The sequence below is a fragment of the Equus caballus genome, chromosome 2 (assembly GCF_041296265.1).
Source record: "Equus caballus isolate H_3958 breed thoroughbred chromosome 2, TB-T2T, whole genome shotgun sequence".
In the NCBI taxonomy this organism is placed as follows: Eukaryota; Metazoa; Chordata; class Mammalia; order Perissodactyla; family Equidae; genus Equus; species Equus caballus.
Window position 1 is genome coordinate 39,896,719 of NC_091685.1, and position 20,099 is coordinate 39,916,817.

At 56.9% G+C, this 20,099-nt stretch overlaps 2 protein-coding genes across 12 annotated transcripts in view; one reads left to right on the plus strand and one right to left on the minus strand.

Annotated features, from left to right (window-relative positions):
* Window positions 1-14,756, plus strand: MTHFR (methylenetetrahydrofolate reductase). 8 transcript variants are annotated; one of them, XR_011433385.1, is made up of 14 exons: window positions 99-238; window positions 640-733; window positions 2,635-2,880; window positions 4,068-4,306; window positions 5,147-5,257; window positions 7,741-7,934; window positions 8,873-9,123; window positions 9,409-9,543; window positions 9,738-9,918; window positions 10,209-10,391; window positions 11,393-11,494; window positions 11,945-12,125; window positions 12,285-12,404; window positions 12,754-14,756. XR_011433385.1 is itself a non-coding variant. In XM_005607524.4 (13 exons), exons 3-13 carry the CDS (start codon window positions 2,648-2,650, stop codon window positions 12,970-12,972), a joined length of 1,968 nt encoding a protein of 655 aa, XP_005607581.1. In that variant the 5' UTR covers window positions 1-238; window positions 640-733; window positions 2,635-2,647; the 3' UTR covers window positions 12,973-14,756. The 8 variants fall into 8 exon arrangements, 5 of the variants coding, with proteins under 5 accessions (XP_005607581.1, XP_005607580.1, XP_023491552.1 ...); XM_005607524.4 differs by lacking the exon at window positions 11,945-12,125 and having other exon boundaries at window positions 1-238; XM_005607523.4 differs by lacking the exon at window positions 11,945-12,125 and having other exon boundaries at window positions 68-238; window positions 640-779.
* Window positions 14,112-20,099, minus strand: part of C2H1orf167 (chromosome 2 C1orf167 homolog) — a 19,354-nt gene continuing 13,366 nt past the window's right edge. For all 4 annotated transcript variants that reach the window (XM_070253408.1, XM_070253406.1, XM_023635779.2 and 1 more), the window contains 7 exons: window positions 19,315-19,728; window positions 18,471-18,744; window positions 16,787-16,934; window positions 15,653-15,818; window positions 15,303-15,438; window positions 14,890-15,000; window positions 14,112-14,429 (listed from right to left, as the gene is read on the minus strand). In XM_070253408.1, coding sequence (XP_070109509.1) covers window positions 14,253-14,429; window positions 14,890-15,000; window positions 15,303-15,438; window positions 15,653-15,818; window positions 16,787-16,934; window positions 18,471-18,744; window positions 19,315-19,728 — 1,426 coding nt within the window. In that variant the 3' untranslated portion in view covers window positions 14,112-14,252. The remainder of the gene's footprint in view (window positions 14,430-14,889; window positions 15,001-15,302; window positions 15,439-15,652; window positions 15,819-16,786; window positions 16,935-18,470; window positions 18,745-19,314; window positions 19,729-20,099) is intronic.

The window sequence follows — 20,099 nt, forward strand, 5'->3', positions numbered from 1 at the left end:
AGACGGGTGAGGCGACGGCCCGTGTCACATGACGGTGGAGGCACGGCTTCCAACGAGACCACTGGGCGCGGCCATGTTGGGGGCGGAACTTCCGGTCGCCGCATGGCCGGTTTCCGCCCTCTCGTCCGGCCCCCTTAGCAACCTGACACCCGCGCCGCGCCCCTCCCCCGCACGTGTCTCCGCGGCGGCGGGTCAGCAGCGGTGGACGCGCGCGTTCTCAGTCACTCGCGACCGGAGGGTGAGTGACGGCAAGGCGTGGGGTCCCCGGGGAGGGAGACCAGGGAGCCCGGGTCCACCCCCCCGGGGGCGGGGACTTTCTTGTGGGCGGGGAGTGATGGAGGCCGGCCCGCCCCTCTAGGTCGGGGAGGGGGGCTCCCACCCAGTCTGCGCGTGCCCGCCGCCGGACTAGAGTAATCCCCAGTGGCTGTCAACCCCAGCGAGCCCCTCAACCCTGAAGCGAGGACTCACTTTCGAGCCCAGGCCTGGATGGAGGAACCTCTGGGATGAGGCGGCCCTCGGACAGGGATGGTGACCCAGGTCCCCCTGTCCTCCCGGGCCTGGGGCCGCATCCCCGCCCCCGCGGTGACCCAGTGACCTGGTGACTCAATTCTCGGCCTTCAGCCACCTTTCCTTTTCCAGCCTCTTAAACCTGCCTCCCCGCCGGCAACCGGAGGAAGAGTGTGGGCCGCTGGCACTGCTGTCCCCCGTGCCCACCTGGACCCTGCTGGGATTGGTGGGTTCTGTCCCCCCACCACGGCTCGGTGCTTGAGATAGGTTAAGTAAGTGGTCCGTAAATGGCAGAGGGTTATTTTGAGAACGGAGTGACAGCACCTAGCCAGTTGGCACTCAGGGAGTACTGGCTGTTATTACCCTGTACCAGGCACTGGGGATACCACAGGCAGAAGACCGGGCCCTGGTCTCAGAGAACTGGGCATGGGAGGGGAGACGAACCTGTGAACCCACAATTACAACCCAGGGTGTTAGGGGAGCCAGCTTAAAATGGATAAGTAGTGGCACGTGGAAGAAGGCTTGTGCCTGGCCCGTACTAGGAATGCAGTAAGTCTTTACTGAACAAATGAAAGAACAGATAGTTTGTAGGTGGATCAGCCCCCTCTCTGTCCTTAGCTTTCTTCCAGCAGATAATTAAGGCACTCTCTTAAATTCAGGACTAAGGACAGCAAGGCTGATCTTGACACTGTCCCCTTTCTCACTCCCAATGGCCATCCCCGCTGAGAAACGGGAGTTTTAGGTCAGAATCAAGATGAGCATCCCCTATAGGGAGAAAGCATTGGCACAAGTGTCTTTAGTCTTGTTTCGACCCCTTGACTTCGGATGTACCAGTGTGTATGTGTGCTTGAGCGTGTTCCGAGGGAGCAGATTCCATCCGTTCTTCAAGAGTCTAGGACCCGAGAATGGTCAAGAACACCGACTTAGCAGTGGATGTTCCCTGAAAGGAATGAACGTGGCGGAGTTGTTCCTTTAATGCTCCATGTCACCACTCGCCAGATTTTCACTACTAGAGGAAGTGTGTTTGCATATTGCTGTGCAAGAGTAGTGTTTGGTTTTGTTTTAGAGTATTTGTCTTATTTTCCCCACCAAACTGCCCAATGGCACTGTGCCCACGGTGTGTAGTCGCTGTGGTTCAGGGCTCTGTGTGTGGTGGCTGTGCAGTTACTGTCATTACTTTAGCTGACTTCAGTGGTGTGTATAAGGAGAACAGCCCAAAGGCAGGCCCACATGAGACATCCTTTGTTCTGAGCTGGACATAAATTCGTGCCCTTACTGAATTTGGGTCTGGCTACTTTGGGAACTCAGCCACTGTCTAGTTCTAATCCCTGAATGGTCTTTTTGGAGTAACACGAACTCAGGAGGAATCTGGCTGCTTTGCCAAGCCCTCACCCCTGCCATCTTGCACACAGACTGTTCTAAGTAACAGGAGATGTTCCAGGCGGGGCCAGGCTGAGCAATTCCTTCTTCAGAGAGTGATCCAGTAACACTGAATGTCTGTTGGCCTTCTCTGCACCAACCCCTGCAGTCTCTGGCCCCTGAGTCCCCCTCCTTCCATCTGCCTGCCTTCGACAGCTAGAGCCTCAGCCCTCCCTCTTGCCTGGAAGCCTTTCCTCCGCCCCCTTGCGCCGCCCCCAGCTCAAGGCTCTTCCTTTGTCGCAGCTCCGCCCAGTCGGGACACACTCGCTGGGGAAGTTTCTTCTTTCTTCCCCACTCACTCTGGGGTCTAAGCTGGCGGAGATGGACCATCCAAAACCCAAGGTCCTCCTAGCCAGGCACTGCTGCCCCTCCCTAGGAATGTGGGCCTCAGAGGCCGGCAGTGTGAGGTTCTCTGTGCCGCCCTCCATCAGGTAGATGTCACCGAGGATCCGTGGGCTGAAGGAGCATGTTTCTGTGCCGGGTGGGGGCTGTCGTACGTGGAGCCAGGCAGCAGTGGAGGGCAAAGCTTTGAGTGAGGCAGCACAGACAGTTGTAACTGTGGCATGCAGAGCCACTGGGTGGGGACATTGTCCCCCTTACCCTCACCGGCCTTCTTCCTGCGTGAAAATGCAGCAACACTCACTTGACCCTGCCACCCTGGAGCTTGGCTGCCTGCCCTCTGATGCCCCTTGCCCCCACCCCGTGCAGCAGGAACCGGGCCATGGTGAATGAACCCAGAGGGAATGGTGGCCCCATCCCCCGCTCGGATGGCAGCAGCAGTGGCAGCGAGAGCTCCAGAGATAGTTCAAGATGTTCCACCCCGGGGCTGGACCCCGAGCGGCACGAGAGACTCAGGGAGAAGATGAGGCGGAGGATGGAGTCTGGTGACAAGTGGTTCTCCCTAGAATTCTTCCCTCCTCGGACTGCCCAGGGAGCTGTCAATCTCATCTCAAGGTGAGTTGATGTAAGATTAAGAAGGAGGGTCAGAATGGGGCAGGCAGGGGGAGAGGGTGCTCTGTCAGCCCTGCAGCTGGGCTGCACTTTGACCCGGCAGAAAAAGGCAGCCAGAGAGGGTAGATGAGAGCAAAGGCGGGGTAAATCTTCTGATCTGCAGCTTCTCAGTCGTCTGTAAAAGTCTCTGCAAGCGTCTGGAACTTTTAGACACACTTCAATGGGTTAAAAATGTGGATTCTCTCAAATTGCATTGTTTGGTGGAACTTGGGGCTGGCCGGTGAGCACAGTTAGGAAGTCACAAAGTAGCGGCTTGGAGAACATGTTCAGCAAGTTAGGAATTTGGATTATGCCTCTTGAAATCTAGAAATGCCAACCGCATTACATTAGCACACTATGAATTGCAGTTCCTTTGTTAAAGTTTATGCTTTTTACTATTAGCGTTTCTCATGTGTTGCTCCTAAGGTTTTCAAATTTAAAGGCGCAAGTATGTTTCAGTACACGTGTTATAGCTTGTAACACAAGCACACGTGCACACCCTTGCCTCTCGAGTCTAGTTCAGGAACTGTGGCCTTGCTCTATGGGCTGCTGGCTGCTGCACCGGGACTGGGGGGCAGCGTGACAGAAACTTGTGTCTCCTGACCCTCTTTTATCCTGGTCCTGGAATGAGCCTCTGTTTGCCACTCTGAGCCTTCCCTGAACCCTTGACCACCGAAATGTCTTAACTCACCCAAGGTAATAAATGTGCAAGCACTTTGCAAAGTCAGACGTGCTGCTCTCACACAAAAATGGGTGCATTGTTGTTACATGCTATCTGCACAGTAATGGTGATCATCATAATAGCAGCTCACATGGCCTGAGTGTTCACTGTGTACCAGGCACTGTTCTGAGAGCTGTGGAGCCGTCTATCATAATGTTTCTATAATGTATTATGAAGTAGGGGCTGTCCTCTGCCACAGTTTAGAAATGAGGAAACTGAGGCTCCAAGAGATTAAGTAATTTTCCCAAGATCACGCAACTAATAAGTAGCAAAGCCAGGATATGAAGGCAGGTTGGTCTGATTCCAAACTCCACAGTTACAACTGTCTGTGCTGCCTCACCCATGCTTCTCTAACTCCCAGACCCCATGGGGAGGTGGTGAAGGGGGGTGTGCTCCCAGGAGCCCCTCTTCAGGAAGAAATTCCCTACAGGTTTGACCAGATGGGGGCTGGTGGCCCCCTCTTCATAGATGTGACCTGGCACCCAGCAGGGGACCCCGGCTCGGACAAGGAGACCTCCTCTATGATGATTGCCAGCACTGCTGTGAACTACTGTGGCCTGGAGACCGTCCTGCACATGACCTGCTGCCGCCAGAGCCGGGAAGAGATCACCGGCTATCTGCACAAGGCCAAGCGGCTGGGCCTGAAGAACATCTTGGCGTTGAGGGGAGGTGTGGAGCCAGTGCTCTACTCTCTGGGCTCTTGCTTCCCTGAAGGCCTCTTCTGTCCCTGGAACGGTCCTTTCCTTTTCTCTGGGTCCCACCCCGAGCATGCTCAGGGTCTCCTCCTTGCCAGTAGCATCAGTAGGCCTTGTGGGTAGTGAGAACCATGGGCATCGCACAGATGGAGCCGCCTCTTGACCTCGACGTAGGAGTTCAGTCGGGAATGCAGCTGCTGCCTGATAACCCTCTGCCCTGGCTGCACCGAGCTTCAGCCGTCGCTGGCTGCACTCAGCTCTTGGCCCAAAGAGTGCAGTTCTGGCACTTGTCCCAGGAGTGAGAATAGCTGCTTATGCCTCTGGTGCCTGCTGTCATTGGGCCACCCAAGTATGGGAAGAGGGTCCTGATGGGTGTGATCTTGTGGCCTCATGCTCCCCACCACAAGACCACTTCTCACTTGAGAGGAGTAGAAAATTCTCCCAGGAGGCGAGAACTCCAAGAGGGGAGAGTGAGCCATGGGTTTGGGTGAGGGTGCCTGAGCACACCCAGGTTTGAGAAGGGAAGGGATCTCAGACGCTCCAGGGTAAGCGAAGAACAGCTGCTGTCCCCTGTTCACCACTGCGAGCACAGTGCCCACAGGGTTGGCGCTCAGTAAATGCCAGGTTGGCCGCTGCCTTCCCTCCCACTGTTTACCGAGTGCTGTGCTAGAAGGAGGAGACGCAAACTTCGATAATAGGAAGGCTCTGCCTTTGAAGAGCTCACAGTCCTGGGTGTAGAGCTAGGGAGAAGGAACAGAAAGGCTATGTGGAGGTTGGGTGAGACCAGTGACTGTGCCCCCCACCAACTCTGCAGACCCTGTAGGTGACCAGTGGGAAGAGGAGGAAGGTGGCTTCAGCTATGCTGCAGACTTGGTGAAGCATATCCGGAGCGAGTTCGGTGACTACTTTGACGTCTGTGTGGCAGGTGAGTGGCTGGAGCGTCCCAGCGGGTGGGGACGGAGAGGGGAAGGAATGAGACGCACGGAGAGGCACGGAGAGCCCGCCAGTATTCGTTTCAGGACCCGGTAACCCAGTGCGCCACGGCGGGCAGCCTGTGCCAGGTGAGGGAGGTGCAGAGGTGAATTAAACGAGGTCCTCACTCTCATTCTGTCACCGCCTCTCTCCCAGGCTGCCACCACCCCTGAAGTTTTTCTTCCTCTGCCTTTTCATGCTCTTAGCCTACTTCCCAGCCCTATTCTTCTTCTTCTTTAAACAAAAGGGGGATATTTATTAAGATTCCAGGGGGCAGGGAACCTCAGAACCCAAGGTCCGGAAACAGCATCTGTCCTCACAAGGTGCTGGAACCAGCAGCAGTCAGAACCAAGGCCCTCCCTCATTCTCTCTGGAGCCAGAGTCCCCCGTCTCTGCCTCCCACTGCACATCCACTCCATGCTTAGTCTGGCAGACCGCATGGGTATGCTTTCCCACATATGACCGGCCACCTGCTCCTGAGTGCACGTGGTCAGTTCCAGCCGATAGCCCAGACTGCTTGACAGGTCTGTGTCAATTCCAAATTCTCAGGAGAGAGAGTCGGATCGGCTCAACTCTAGTTCCATTGGCTACAGCCAGGAGGCAAGGTTCACCTGCTGGAAACGGATGGGGTGGCCTTCTCTCTTAGCCCTGCTCACGGGGATCAGGCCTTCAGCTTCTCAAATGGGGCCTTGGGTCTGGTGAGTCAGCATGTGCCAGGAACACAAGAAGTCCAGGGAGTAATTTGGCACATCATCTTAGCATGACAATTTTTCTCAAATATTTTGGGGAAAATCATGTCATATTAAAACAAATATGGCTACATTATGGTATAGCATATCAAAGTGATCTGAATTTAAAAATAATCCATATGGTTTCAAGGAAATCACTTTTATGGGTCACTTTGGGCCTCGTCCCAGGCCCCATGTGTGTGTCCACTCTCCTCAGTCCACAGGAGTGTTTAAGTGGATAAGTCTGGGAGGCCCTGGTGAGGAGTTAGGAATACAGCAGGCGTTTCCAGCTGTGTGATGGTTTGTGGCTCACATGGCCACAATCCAGTCCCTTGGGGAACGTGCACATGTGGTGCGGGCAGTGGATGGTTGCGAGGGGCAGCCAGCAGAGCTGTGAGCGGCAGAGGCTGAGGGGTTTGGTGCTTTGCTGGTCATAAAGTGGGTGAGAAAGAGGATAGGGGCTTGGAAAGCATCACGCTGGCCAGGACAGAATAAGAATATAGTAAACTGGGGAAATCCAGATGTAATTAATGCTGGACTTGTTTAGTGATATCGAGGTTTTAAAGCTATAGAGTTTCAGCTAGTAAAACCTCTTTGTTTCTGAAATTCCTGCTGGAAAAATAGGCTTGCTATTGAAAGTGCGAAATCCTGGTGCGTACTCCTCCTGCCCCTCACCCTGGAAGCAGTAGTTTTTACATCTATTTTTGATGACTTAGGGTTTCTTAAGAACGAAACTGCCTTATCACAGCAAAGCAGCTTGGCTGCCCTACAGCCTGGCCCTGGGGTCTGCCCCTTCCTGGCGTGGGGTCCGCCCTGGGCTCAGGCTGAGGAAGCCTGCACCTTGCCTGCAGTTTCATTCAGGCCTGCAGTCTTCCTGTGCAGTGAGGGCTGCTAGTAAGTTCAGTCGTTTGGGGAAGCAGTCATAGAGTTCATGGAGCCACTGAGGAGCCTCCGGGCCGTCTGGTCCAGCCTGTCCTCCCAGACAGTTCTGGAACCCCACCTTCGGCATCCCCGGCATGTGTCCCCCCAGCCACCCCGGGGTTTTCACACTCCAGGCCCTCCTTGCTCTGTGGGGCTGCTCGTTCCATGGTCAGGCCGCTCTCTGCCATCAGAAGCAACACAGTAAGACTAATAACGAGCTCGGCTGAGGGGAGTCCTTTCCCCGTGACAGACCTCGGAGCATTCTCTCCGTTCTTTGCTTCAAGCAAGACGTCTCTGCTTTCTTCAGTTCTTCCTCGTGTAAAATGGTTTCTAACTTTTCACTGTCTTGGACCCCTGAGTAATTTCAATGGTAATTAAAAGCTCTGTTATAATCCAGTGCCCAGCCTCAAGCCCAGTGGCCAGATGCTGCCCGGCCAGTGCCGAATGTAGCATTTTCTCTTTGCCTTGGCCACAGAATGTAGGCCCCATTTGCCTGGCTGGTTGCAAGGGACATGAGGCAGGACAGGGTGGGGAATTTGGAGCAATCCACCCCGTCTTGGGAGGGTGGCTCTAACCCACTTCTCACAAAAGGTCACGTCCAGGGTCGGGGGCATGTCAGCTGTGAACCCAGCCACTCACTGTTTCAGCCTGTCCATGCTGCAGTGGTGGAGGTACAAGTCTGGAACCCCTGAGGCAGAGAACTCTCTGTCCCCAGCTCTCTGGTTTCTTCATCACTCACCTTGAGCAGGTGGAAGCCAAACTCTCCTACTGTCATCCCTATTGGCAGGTTACCCCAAAGGCCACCCTGACTCGGGGAGCTTTGAGGCCGACCTGAAGTACTTGAAGGAGAAGGTGTCTGCAGGAGCCGACTTCATCATCACTCAGCTTTTCTTTGAGGCTGACACGTTCTTCCACTTTGTTAAGGCTTGCTCCGAGATAGGCATTACCTGCCCCATCCTCCCCGGCATCTTTCCTATTCAGGTGAGGGTCCCAGGAGGGCTAATGGACTCCTCCTACCCCGTCCTAGCACAGGCCAGGGCCCGGGGTGCAATGCCGAGTTCATGGTAAAGTTCTTCTCATTAGATTTTGCATCAGACAGATGCTCTAATCCTTGCAAAATGCCACTGCATTTTGGTTACCTCTAATTTCTCCCCCAAAACAGCAAAAGTACCTGTCGGAGGTGGAGGGGCTTGTTATACCTTTGGCTTACTGACAAGTGTCACTAGAAGGGATTAAATCTCTCATTTAAATTGTGGTCATATTAATGTTTCCCAAACTTGGCTGTCATCAGAATCATTTGATAAGCTTTTTTCAAAAGATGGATTTCCAGGTTCTATGCCCAGAAGTTGTTTCCCCCACCCCGAAAGTCCCAGTACCTAGTTGTATATCCTAGTTGTAAGTCATTCTAGTTTCTCTCTGTGGGATGCTGCCACAGTATGGCTTGATGAGTGGTATGTAGGTCCACGCCCAGTACGCAAACCAGTGAACCCCGGGCCTCTGAAACAGAGTGCGTGAACTTAACCACTCGGCCATGAGGCCGGCCCCCCAGAAGTTCTGATTTAAGAGATCTGAGTTGGGGCCTGGGAATTTGTACATCACATCTTAAGTTTTACTGGTGATTCTGGTGATCACTGGGGCTTGGGAAACACCGGGTTAGATGACCACATGTCATCGATAAAGACATCTAGGGGCTGGCTCAGACCGCTGGCAGGAATGCTGCGGTCAGCTGCTGTACTCTGCAAAGAGTGGAAAAAGCAGGCCCGGGCAAGGTCCTCGTACAGTTTGGTCTGACTTTCCTGGGTCACTCTGTGTCGCACTCCACTTGGCCGGGAGACCTTGTCGGTGGCGGGAAGGGGGAACAAGTGTTTAGGGTGAGCCGGGCTGGGAGACGGCCCACCGCCCCCTCGTGTCTTGCCCAGGGCTACCACTCCCTTCGGCAGCTGGTGAAGCTGTCGAAGCTGGAAGTGCCGCAGGAGATCAAAGACGTGATCGAGCCAATCAAAGACAACGACGGCGCCATCCGCAACTATGGCATCGACCAGGCCGTGAGCCTGTGCCAGCAGCTGCTGGCAAGTGGCTTGGTGCCAGGCCTCCACTTCTATACCCTCAACCGTGAGGTGGCCACCACAGAGGTGCTGAAGCGCCTGGGCATGTGGGTCGAGGACCCCAGGTGAGGCCAGTTGCCCTGACTTCAGGCGGGGGAGCTACCGGGGAAAGCCGGGTGGGCGGGGAAGTCAGAAGTCATAGAATGATCATGCCCGCGTGGTGCTGGCCACCACGGGGCACAGAGGGATGTCTGCACCCTAGCGGCTCCCTTAGGATTCTGGTCTCGGTGGGAACTCCACATGCAGCTTGACATTTGTGAGTCAGAGCGAAGAACCAGGCTCAGCGTTGGCCAGCTCCTCCCTGCTCCCTCTAGCCAGCCCTTACTGTTTCTGTCTCTGTTCTCACCCAGGCGCCCCCTGCCCTGGGCTCTCAGTGCCCACCCCAAGCGCCGGGAGGAAGATGTCCGTCCCATCTTCTGGGCCACCAGACCCAAGAGTTACATCTACCGCACCCAGGAGTGGGATGAGTTCCCCAACGGCCGCTGGTGAGCTCTGCAGACGATCCGTTGCAAATGAATCCTGTTTCTTGGGAGGAGGGAGGCAGGAGTTCACGTGCTTCCGGTTGAGCCCTGGGAGGGGGAGCGACAGGATTCAGAGCCGTGCTCCCTGGGCAGGCGGGTGCGACTGTCCGTCTGCAGGGAGCCCAGGGTCAGGAGTGACCTCCTGGCGCCTCCTCCAGGGGCAATTCCTCCTCGCCCGCCTTCGGGGAGCTGAAGGACTACTACCTCTTCTACCTGAAGAGCAAGTCCCCGAAGGAGGAGCTGCTGAAGATGTGGGGGGAGGAGCTGACCAGCGAGGAGAGCGTCTTCGAAGTCTTTGCCCACTACCTCTCGGGAGAGCCCAACCAGAACGGCTATAAAGTGAGTGGGGCTGAGGTGGGATCCCTGGGGACCTCCCCCGCCCTGGCTCCCCATGGGCCAGACCACAGGGTGGTGACTTCCCCGCCCTCCCCACCCTGAGCCTCATCCTTCCGTGTCTGGACGTGGCACCTCAGCAAAGGGAAGGGTGAGTTGGGGCGTCCCCACCTAAGGGTGCCTGGAAGGGGCGTTAGAGGCAAAGACAGGCTGGTCTCTGATGGGGCTCATGAGAGGGAGAGACCCAGGGAGCCAGATCTGATTGTTGCCCCAGCTGGGCTCCCCCGCTCTCCCAGGTGACTTGCCTGCCCTGGAATGATGAGCCCTTGGCTGCCGAGACGAGCCTGATGAAGGAGGAGCTGCTGCGAGTGAACCGGCAGGGCGTCCTCACCATCAACTCCCAGCCCAACATCAATGGGAAGCCGTCCTCCGACCCCGTCGTGGGCTGGGGCCCCAGCGGGGGCTATGTCTTCCAGAAGGTATGGCAGGGACTCACAGGGCTACCCCACCTTGGCCGGCACCCCAGAGATGGGGGCAGAGAAGCCTTCCTCTCTGGGGGCCCTTTGTTCTGAGGGGCAGTGGATCGGGGACGGAGCTCAGGCTTTAAGTCAGATCTACTCAGGAAGGCAGGGCTCTTGACGGCTCTGAGCCTCAGCTTCTCTTATGTAAACTGGGTCTATGTCCTGTCATGTTCTGGGGATGGAAAGTGACAAAGCACATAAAGAGCCTGGCCCATGGGAAGAACATGGGAAGCATTCGCTAAATGGGAGCTGTTATTACCCTTCTGAGCTGACGCCTCTCCCCTAGGGCTGCTGAGTTAAGACTGCTTTCTAAACTGAAGCCCTGGGCTCTGGAGTTGGAGAGACCTGGGTTTGAGTGCCAGCTCGCTGTTTGCCATCAGTGCAGCCACCTTGCCCAGCTGCCCTGAACCTAGTCTCCTCATCCGTAAAATGGGGACGGTGGTGCCCACCCTGCAGTGTTATAAGCCTTATAGCAGATGAATTTAAATAAACCCAGCATAACCCCCCCGATTGACTCTTGCTGCTGGAGAGGCCCTCGGTGTCATTGTTACACCTGGCGAATGGGGAAGACAGGACACGTCAGGCCTCTCTCACATGCCTTAGCTTGTCGGACTGGGCCTCCTCGACAGCTTCTGAAAGGGTTTCTCCATGGAGCCTTCCCCAGTTGGAAGAAGGGTGGCAGATGGCCCTCGCACGTCCAGAGAGAGAGATCTTCCATACCTGCTCCCCTCCCTTTGCTTATGTATTTTCCAGCTCCACAGTTCATGATTCCAGCCATGTGGTCACCACTGGTCCCAGTGCCTTAAGTGTCCTGCCACATGTGTCTGTGTGGGTGCCTCCCTGGGATGGTCGGGAGGGCAGGCAGCTGGTGTTTCAGGCACACGGCATGCTCAGCAGCACACAGAAGGCATCCGGCAAGGACTTGGGTCGTGTGACAGGTGCCGGCCTCTCTCCCACAGGCCTACTTAGAGTTCTTCACTTCCCGCGAGACAGTGGAAGCGCTGCTGCAGGTGCTGAAGAAATATGAGCTCCGGGTCAACTACCACATCGTGGACGTGAAGGTAGGCCAGCTCCCGGGCCCGGGCCAGGCACCGTGCAAGACAGATACGCAGACAGAGCCAGGCCCCTGCCCCAAAGAGCTCCCGGCCTCATGAGGGAGACCATCAGGGGATAATTCAGACTCGGTGTGAACAGAGAGTAAAGTTCAATGTAGGGTGCTGGGGACCCAGGAGGCATGTCTAACCTGAGACGGCGAGGAAGGCTCTAGCAGGGGTCCTGTGGCCTGAATCTTTAAGGACAAGGAGGAGAAGGGCATTCCACGGAAAGGGCAGAGGGCGTGCAAAGGCATGTGCTGCACAGCCTGCGGGGGCTCTGCTGAATGGGGTCAGAGGGAGGCTGAAGTGTTAAGCAGGGGCCAGGTCCTTGTCCTGCTTGGAATTTGTTTTTTTCCGTACAGGCCAGAGGGAACCTTTCCCAGCAGTGGAATGACTTGGCTCCATGTTTTCTTTTAGGCAGGTGACAGAGGACAGCTGGGGCCGGAGAAGACTAGAATCAGAGGCCCTTTTAGTCTGACTAGCAGAGAGCAGTGAGCTAGACATGAGGGGACAGATTGGAGAGTGAGCAAGCCGAGCCACCGGACATGGAGCTGATGGGGACGCAAGAGAGGAAGGAGATGCCCAGGACGGCCTCTAGGTTTGGGGCTCACAGTTTGCACCTCACAGAGCTGCAGAGCTAGGCGGGGTGGGCAGAGGGCATGGAGCAGAGCGCTCCCGTGAGTTGAGCCCCCCAGGCAGGCAGAGGACTGCAGCGTCTTTGCCCCAAGTCTGCTCTTACCCCACGCGCTCCCCTCAGGGTGAAAACATCACCAATGCTCCTGAGCTGCAGCCCAACGCCGTCACTTGGGGCATCTTCCCTGGGCGAGAGATCATCCAGCCCACGGTGGTGGATCCCATCAGCTTCATGTTCTGGAAGGTAAGGGGGCCGAGAGCGGGCCTGCCCTGCCCACCTCAAAAACCCTGGGCAGGCACTATGGCCGGGACCCCAGTGTGGCAGGAGGCCATACCCCCGGGGCTGGCAGACTCGGCCTTCCCAGCTGCACCCTGATTCTGACTCATGGTATTTATTTCTGGGTGTGGGGGGGGAGGTGACACTAGCAGTAAGTCTTGTTCTATTCCTGGAAATGTCCTGTTGGGCAGCCGCAGAGGCCCTTGGGGCATGGAGCCCTGACCCAAGGGCAGCTCTGTTAACCTTGCCTGTGTGTGTGTGTGTGTGTATGCGTGTGTGCCTGTGTGCCTGTGTCTGTGTGCATGTGGATGTGCAGGATGAGGCCTTCGCCCTGTGGATTGAGCAGTGGGGCAAGCTGTACGAGGAGGAGTCCCCGTCCCGCATGATCATCCAGTACATCCACGACAACTACTTCCTGGTCAACCTGGTGGACAATGACTTTCCGCTGGACAACTGCCTGTGGCAGGTGGTAGAAGACACATTTGAGCTTCTCAACAGGCCTGCCCCGAATGAGAGGGAGATGGAGGCTCCGTGACCCTGCACTGACACCCTTGGCTTGAGGCCACCTGTGCCGCCTCCGTCCTCCCCAGTCCTGGTTCTCCTGAGGACTCCTATTCTTCTTCGTTTCTCCCCAAGCCCTGGCCTCCACTCCCCGACAGCATGATGGCAGCTAGACTGGAGTGAGGCTTTTGGGCTCTGGCTGGACCTGAGTCAGCCCCATGTGGAGCCCCATGTTCCCTGCTCATCCCAGAGCTTGTGCTCTTTCGTGGGGAGCACCTCCATCCTGCAGAGGAGCACGGTGGGCGGAGCGCCATCCTCCCTGAGGGGAGGAGACCGGTTGTTGGGTGAGCCCTTCCGCCAGGGCAGCCCCTAGGACCGGCCTGGGACTGCAGTGACCTTGCACTTGGGGTCTGCGGAGGACAGGCAGAGCCAACATGGGCAGCAGGCACTGTGGTTTTGCAGAAGAAACATGGCAAAGCGAAGGTGCCGCCCTCTTCTGCATCCAAGACGTTGGTGGCTGGACACTGCCTCCCTGTGACCGAGGGACAGACCCCTGCCCTGCCTGCCTGCCGCCTGCACGGCCCCAGTCCTGCCCGGCGTCGGGCTGACCCCGGCTAATGCATTTCTTGCTCAGCTGGGTTTCCCCTTTCTGCAGTGCTGCTGCTTGGAAGTGTCATGTCTGTATCCTGGAGGCTCGAGAGAGTGCCCCTCAAGGGTTACAGGCGTCTGAAGCCCTGTGCTTGGTGGAGCGAGCCCCTGGCCATGAAGGAATACCCAGCCCGTTACCGCCAAGGGCTGGGATGCGGTCCCCCCCAGCAGGCTTATTTCTTCCTGGCCTATTTTTGAGGTGGGATCCCCTCCTGCCAGCTGCTCCCTCCCTTCTCTGCACCCTGTCCCAGAAGCTGTCCTGGCCTTGCTCCCCAGGAGTCAGCCCTCAAGCCCCGCTGCCCAGGGGCGGTGACTGGCAGATGCACATAGCTGATCCCTGTCCTCGTCCCTGCCTGCTGGTCTTCGCTGGCTCAGCAGGAGGGTGGGGCTGGACGTCCAGAGAGCAGCCTGATGGCAGAGGAGGCGGGCGCAGTTGTGGGCGCGTCCTCTTCCCTTCCTTCCCCGGTCGGGCGGGCTGGGGCCAAGGGGCAGCTTTAGGAGAGACTGAGCAAGAGAAGCAGCCAGGACTATAGAGGGCGTTTTATTGTCCTTTGGAGCTCCTGGGATGGGTGCTGGCCTGACAGCCTCGCTCCCCGGGGGGTGGGGCATGGTGCCTTCGCTGGGAAGGCTGGGCTCGGTTTCTGTTTTTCTTTCCATGGGAACAAGTCACAGCTGCAGCTGGGCCCCCTGCTCCGCCCCAAGTCCAGCACACTCAGGGGCTTGGGCAGCTTCCAGCCTGCTCCCAGGGCTCCTGATGGCTGGCTTGCTCAGGGGTCTCGGGCTGCCAGTGGCTCCTCTCATCAGGTCCCTGGCTGCCAGGTGCTGTTGCCACTTCTCAAAGGCCTGCAGTCAGGGAGGGGGGAGCAAAGGCAATCTGGCTGCCGGCTGAGTCTGTGTTCTAAGTGCTGGGCTAACACCGTGCCCAGCTCCCTCTGTCCCGGGGGAATAGGAGGCCCCTCCCTCCGCCCCAGGCCAAATGCAGGGCTTGGAATAGACCTGACTCGTGATCTAGGAAGCTTTGCTTGGAGCACATAAATGAGGGGGCGCTCAGACCCACACCCTGAGCCAGCATGGGTGTCAGATGTGCCACAGGCCAAGCCTTGTTCCCAGACTGAGTGATGGGTAGGACTGGCTGAGCACATGGCCACCAATTAAACCAAGGGCTCTAGAGTCCAAGCTGTCTTCTCTACCCGAGCTGATCCCTCCCTGCAAATGGAGAGGCCCTGGGGTAGTGAGCAGGGAGGGCCCACAGCCCGGAAATGTCCAGGCGGCCTACTGGAGGGTGGCGGCTGCCCCCCAGTACCTGGGAAAGGACCCAGCCGTCGCCTTGCTGCTGTAATCGCTGAGCCACCCGCAGCCGCAGGACCCACCTCCGCCACGTTCGCCAGGCCCATCTCAGGTGCCACTGCAGGAGCTACAGGGACAGTTGGGAGAAGGCCCCGAGCTGGGCCTGCTGCTGCCTCTGGCACCCGCGCTCCCCGGCAGCCCCAGCTGCTCTGCTGCCTCTCCCCCTGCAGCTCTGCGGCACCAGGATGAAAGGGATGTAACAAGGCAGGTGTCATCTGAGGTGCCTTAAAAATGCAGATTCCTGAGCCTGTCCCCCAAGGGTTCAGATGTGGTCCGTCCAAAGACCAGACTTTGAGAAACTTTGTTTCTAGGGTTTAGGGTTGAGGTGGCAGATCAGTGTGAGGGTGGGGAGGGGCTGCCCCCACTCACCAGTGTCCGAGCCAGCTGTTCTGCCCCCTGAGCATCTACCCAACGCTGCCATGTCACTGCCAGGCGCCTGGCCTGCTGGGTACCCTGGAGCCGGCGAAGCAGTGCCTCGAGCTGCCAGCGTTGCAGGTATTTCCTCCTGTGGGGAGAGGCCCTGGTGTGCATCTGAAGGCCAAGAGCATCACGACCCCTTCCTGACCAGGAAAAAGGGCAGAGCCATGGGCCTGCTCCTCCAGGATCCTGCAGGGACGAGGTCTGTCCAGAGAGGGCCCAACTCCAGCTGTGGCTCAGGCAAGCCCCTTGGCTCTGTCCCCACCCCAGCCACCCCACTCACGCCACACAGCTGCTCTCACCCCAGCCGCCTCTGATTGTCAGCCTCGCCTTTGCCCTTGAGGGTGCCGGTCTCAGAGCTGCAGCCCCCTCCTGGTCCTGTAGGGAGCCGATTCGGTGTCCAGCTGCTGTGTCCAGGCCAGTGCAGCCAGAGCTGGAAGGAGTGGCAGAGGGGAGGCTCTCTGTCACCTGGAACGGAGTGGAGTCAAGAGGTTAGCACATTTGTGCAGGAGGGCAAAACCCTCCCTTAGTCCACTCCTAGAAGTTGAGGGCAATGAAGAGGGGTGAACCTTAAAAGCTGTTGAGTTAAGCATGGCGCCCCCCCCTTCCCCCACGTCTGCCCAAGCCTCCAGTGGCCCTGGGCTGCCACCCAAAGAGAAGTAACAGGGCAGGAGAAGGGGTAATGGTTTCTCAAAATGGCTGAAATATTCCAGAAGAGGAGATGGATGGGGAAACACAGTACATTAGTCCCCTGTATCCAAGGGGGTACATTCCAAGCCCCCCGGTGGATGCCCAAAATCGCAGATAGTACCAAACCCTGTACGCTGTGTATACTGTGTTTTTTCTCAACATACATACTTGAGGTGCAACAGCAAAACTAGCACAAATTTCTTTTTCTTTCTTCACATTTTCATAGAAGATTCATCCTTTATCCATAGATCTTAGCAACCTCAACGTACCATTTGTTTTCTTTCTTTATTAAATTGAGAACTTTCACTTTTTCACTCAGAGGAAGCACTTTACAGCTTCTCTTTGGCATATCTGAATTGCCAGCATCCTTGCACTTTGGGGCCATTAGTAAGTGACATAAGGTCTCCTTGAACACAAGCCCTGCGATCTGATCTGATACCTGAGACGGCTAAGTGACTAATGAGCTGGGGGTGTATACAGTGGGTACTCTGGACAAAGTGATGATTCACCCTGAGGGATGGGGTGGGCCTACACAAGATTTCATTATGCTGCTCAGAATGGCACACAATTTAAAACTTATGAATTGTTTCTTTCTGGAATTTTCCGTTTACTATTTTCAGATCGCAGGTAACTGAAACCGCGGAAAGTGAAACCTCAGATAAGGGGGACTACTGCAAATACATAAGATGGATTTGCCAAGGGCTTGAAGCTGATTCCCAGACCCTTGAGGGCTGGTGACCTCTCACCCTGCACTTCAGACATGTGGCCCCAAGGGCAGGTCTCCTGACTTTGGGCCCAGGCCATTTCTCTCGGCTTGCTCTGTCCGCAGAGGCTGTGGTGCTGGGTTGAGCCAGGCAGCATGGGCCCTGTGGCCTGTGGACTGCAGCTGTGGGTCTGAGGGAACACCAGAGAGGAAAACCTGAACCAGTGGTTTGGATCTCCTGGGACCCAGGTGACCCGGCAGGCTTCCTTTCCCACCCTGCCCCTGACGGACAGTGGGGCCTCCTACTTGTGTGTGCGCAAGTGGGACGGTTCATGTTGCCCCGCGTTCTCCCGCGACCCCCGAGGCTCCCAGGGGAGACAGAAAAGGTGCCCAAGAGCAGTATGGCCATCAGTACCCAACACTGCCTCTTCCCCCATCCTCCCATGTGGCTGGAGATTCAAGCAGGGGGGTGGACCAACAACAGCTACCACTTGTGGGAGCTTACCTGTGCCAGGTACAGCCTGTGAGGTGGGTGTTACCCTCCTCACTTCAGCTTTACAAAGTTACGTGGCTTGCCTGAGGCCCCACCTCTTGGGAGTGGTCTGACTCCAGAGCCAGAGCCCGAGCCCCAGCCGCAGGGGCTAAGGGACTCTGCCACCATGAGATGGCAAAATACCTGCTCGCATCCCTAGGTGAGGGCTTCCTGTGGTAGACAAGCGGGGCTGGAATTCAGCACCCCAGCTACCATCCCCAGCATTTGCTTCCGGTTTCTACAAGCTTCAGTTTCTCCATCAGTACGTGGGATCCCTGCCTGCCTTTGCTGACAGGCATGGACTGAAAGTGTTTATAAACGTACTCTGAAAATAAAATTGTCTTGTAACACAGATCTAGGAATAAAATACCCTGAGACCCCAGGACCTGCCCTAACCTCACAATGCAAGTGTGTATTCTGCAAGCAATCAAAGTTAGTCCCTCTCAATTCCATTAAAAAAACACGTCAATCTTTTTTCTTAGAATCTTTCTAAAGTCCATTATGTACTTCCTGGCATTTTGAAATAGGGTTCTTGAGGATGCCAGTACATCTTTAGGAACGCTACGTGACCTGCCAGTGACTCTGGGACCGTGTGTCCCCCAATGACATGTCCCTAGACTGCCAGGCAGTGTCACTTCCTGCGCTTGGCTTTCACTGTGGCCTCTTCCCTCCTAGGCCGTCAAGCTCTTGTCACCATTTGCTGGTGTCAGAACTAACAGTTTCTGGCCTGGAGAGGGGCTTGCAGTTATTTTTTGCTAAAGAGAGTTATGAAAGAAAGGTTTCGTTTATATTTTCTGATTTTTCTGTAACAAGCATGTTTAATTTTTCCAACAAAGAGGAGAAGAATTTTACAAAAATTTGCTACTGTCCCCATGTACCTATCTGGATCCCAGACTGCACCATGACATGTAATGAGTTTAGCTGCCTGTGTCCCTAGCCGACTGTGACCCCAGCACTTGTCTTTGTGGCGGACCTGTGCTGGGCTGGCACTCGGCAGGTGCTTAGGAGCTGTCTGCTGATAGACCGAAGTTGGCTGTCTTCCAGAGCCAGGAGGCTGTCCCGAGAACAGGGTAGGGGTGGTGTCCACAAGGCCGCCGGGCCCCTGGAGAGGCATCCAGCCGTGGGCCGACACAGGCTGATTCTGAGGTCCCCAGGTCATTTTTGGACCTCCCGCCCCACCTGCACCCTGCTTCACCTGCTGCCACGGGGCTGCAGCGTCGATCACCACCAGGAGGCACCCTCTGCTGGCCAGGCTGGGCCAGTGCCTAAGGTCGGACCTGGGCCGGGGGTGGGCTGTGCTGGCCTCCCGGGCCCTGGACGGTGGTTCCAGCCTCACTCTGAGCAGCGCTGTCTGCCACTGGGCCCAGTGGGTCCGCAGGAGGTGCCTGGGCCCAGCCTGCTGGAACTGGCTGATGGTGGCTCTCTGGACACGGCCCTGGGCTGCTGACCGGGCCCAGGCCTCCAGGACCCTGGGGGAGAGGGAGGAACTCACACCAGAGGCCATCAGGGCCAGGACTCTCTGGCAGCCGTGTAAGGAGCCCTCCCCAGCCCTGGCCAGTGCCTTGCGGGAAGGGGACCTCCAGACAAAGCCCCCAGCCTGGGTTCCTCCTCCCCCTATCCCTCTTCTGGAGAAATCAGGGTGAAATGGGCACGGAGAGCAGCCGAATATCACACAACAGGGACAAGTATCCTATTTAGAGGAGAGAGAGAGGGCAGTCCTTCCCTCACAGGAACCCTGGTTTATTGAGCACTTGCTGTGTGTCTGGCCCAGGGCAGGCCCACCCCACAAGGCAGGCCTGTTATCTTCCTCTGAACTTTAGAAATAGAGACTTGCCCAAAGAGGGGTCCACAGCTGGAAAGTGCAGAGCTGGGATCTGACCCCAGGACGAGCTGCAGTGACCAGGACCGCCTCTCCCTTTCACCCCCAGCCTCCTGGGCCCTGGCAGAGCCACCACATACCCTCTACTCCTGCCCAAAACAAGCTCAAAGGCCGAGCTGGATGCACAGGGTGGGGCCACCCTCAGGCCGCAGGCACCCACCTGGCGCTCAGCTTCTGGGCAGCGTGGGCTCGGCTGAGCCTGTGTAGGCGGGACTCACGCACCCACAGCGTCCAGCACAGGGCCACCCAGGCCTGGGCCCGAGCTCCCTCCTCTGCCTGCTGGCGGGCCTCGCGGCGCTGGCCCAAGGCCACTCTCCATGATGTGAAGGCCTGATGGGCCTGGGCCTTCCTCAGCTGCCTGTCTGCCCGGCCCCCCTGAGCACAGCGTCTCCAGTGGGCAATGGAGGCCCGGGTCACGCGCTGCTCCTGTGCCCAGGCTGCGGCCACTCGGGACTCCTGCCATGTGACAAAGGCAGCCCGCAGTGCCCGTCTCCTCAGGCCATCCTGGAAGGCTCGACACTTGGCCTGGAGCACACCTGTGTCTCTCACAACTCCACACCAGGCCTGGAAATGGCTGCAAGACAGGAGCAGAGGAGGGGCCCCAGTGGCTCTCAGAGTCAAGAGTCACATTTGTTCAAAATTACACCTTCGAATCCCCCACACAGTGTCACAGGTTATACACGGTTTGGCATACACAACCCTGTGCCTTAAAAATGTATGGAGCAATGGGTAACAGGTGAAAGCGCTGGCTGTCACCTGGGAGCCTCGACACACGCACTCCGGCTCACTGGAGGTTGTGGGTTCAAGTCCCAGCTCTACCAGAGGGACAGCCATGCCCTGCCTCCCCTCACAAGCCCACTCCAGGGCAGGAGGTCAGTGGGGAGGACACAGCTCCCAACTCCCTGATGGGCCAAGAATGTCTGATTGTCTATGCCGTTCAGATGC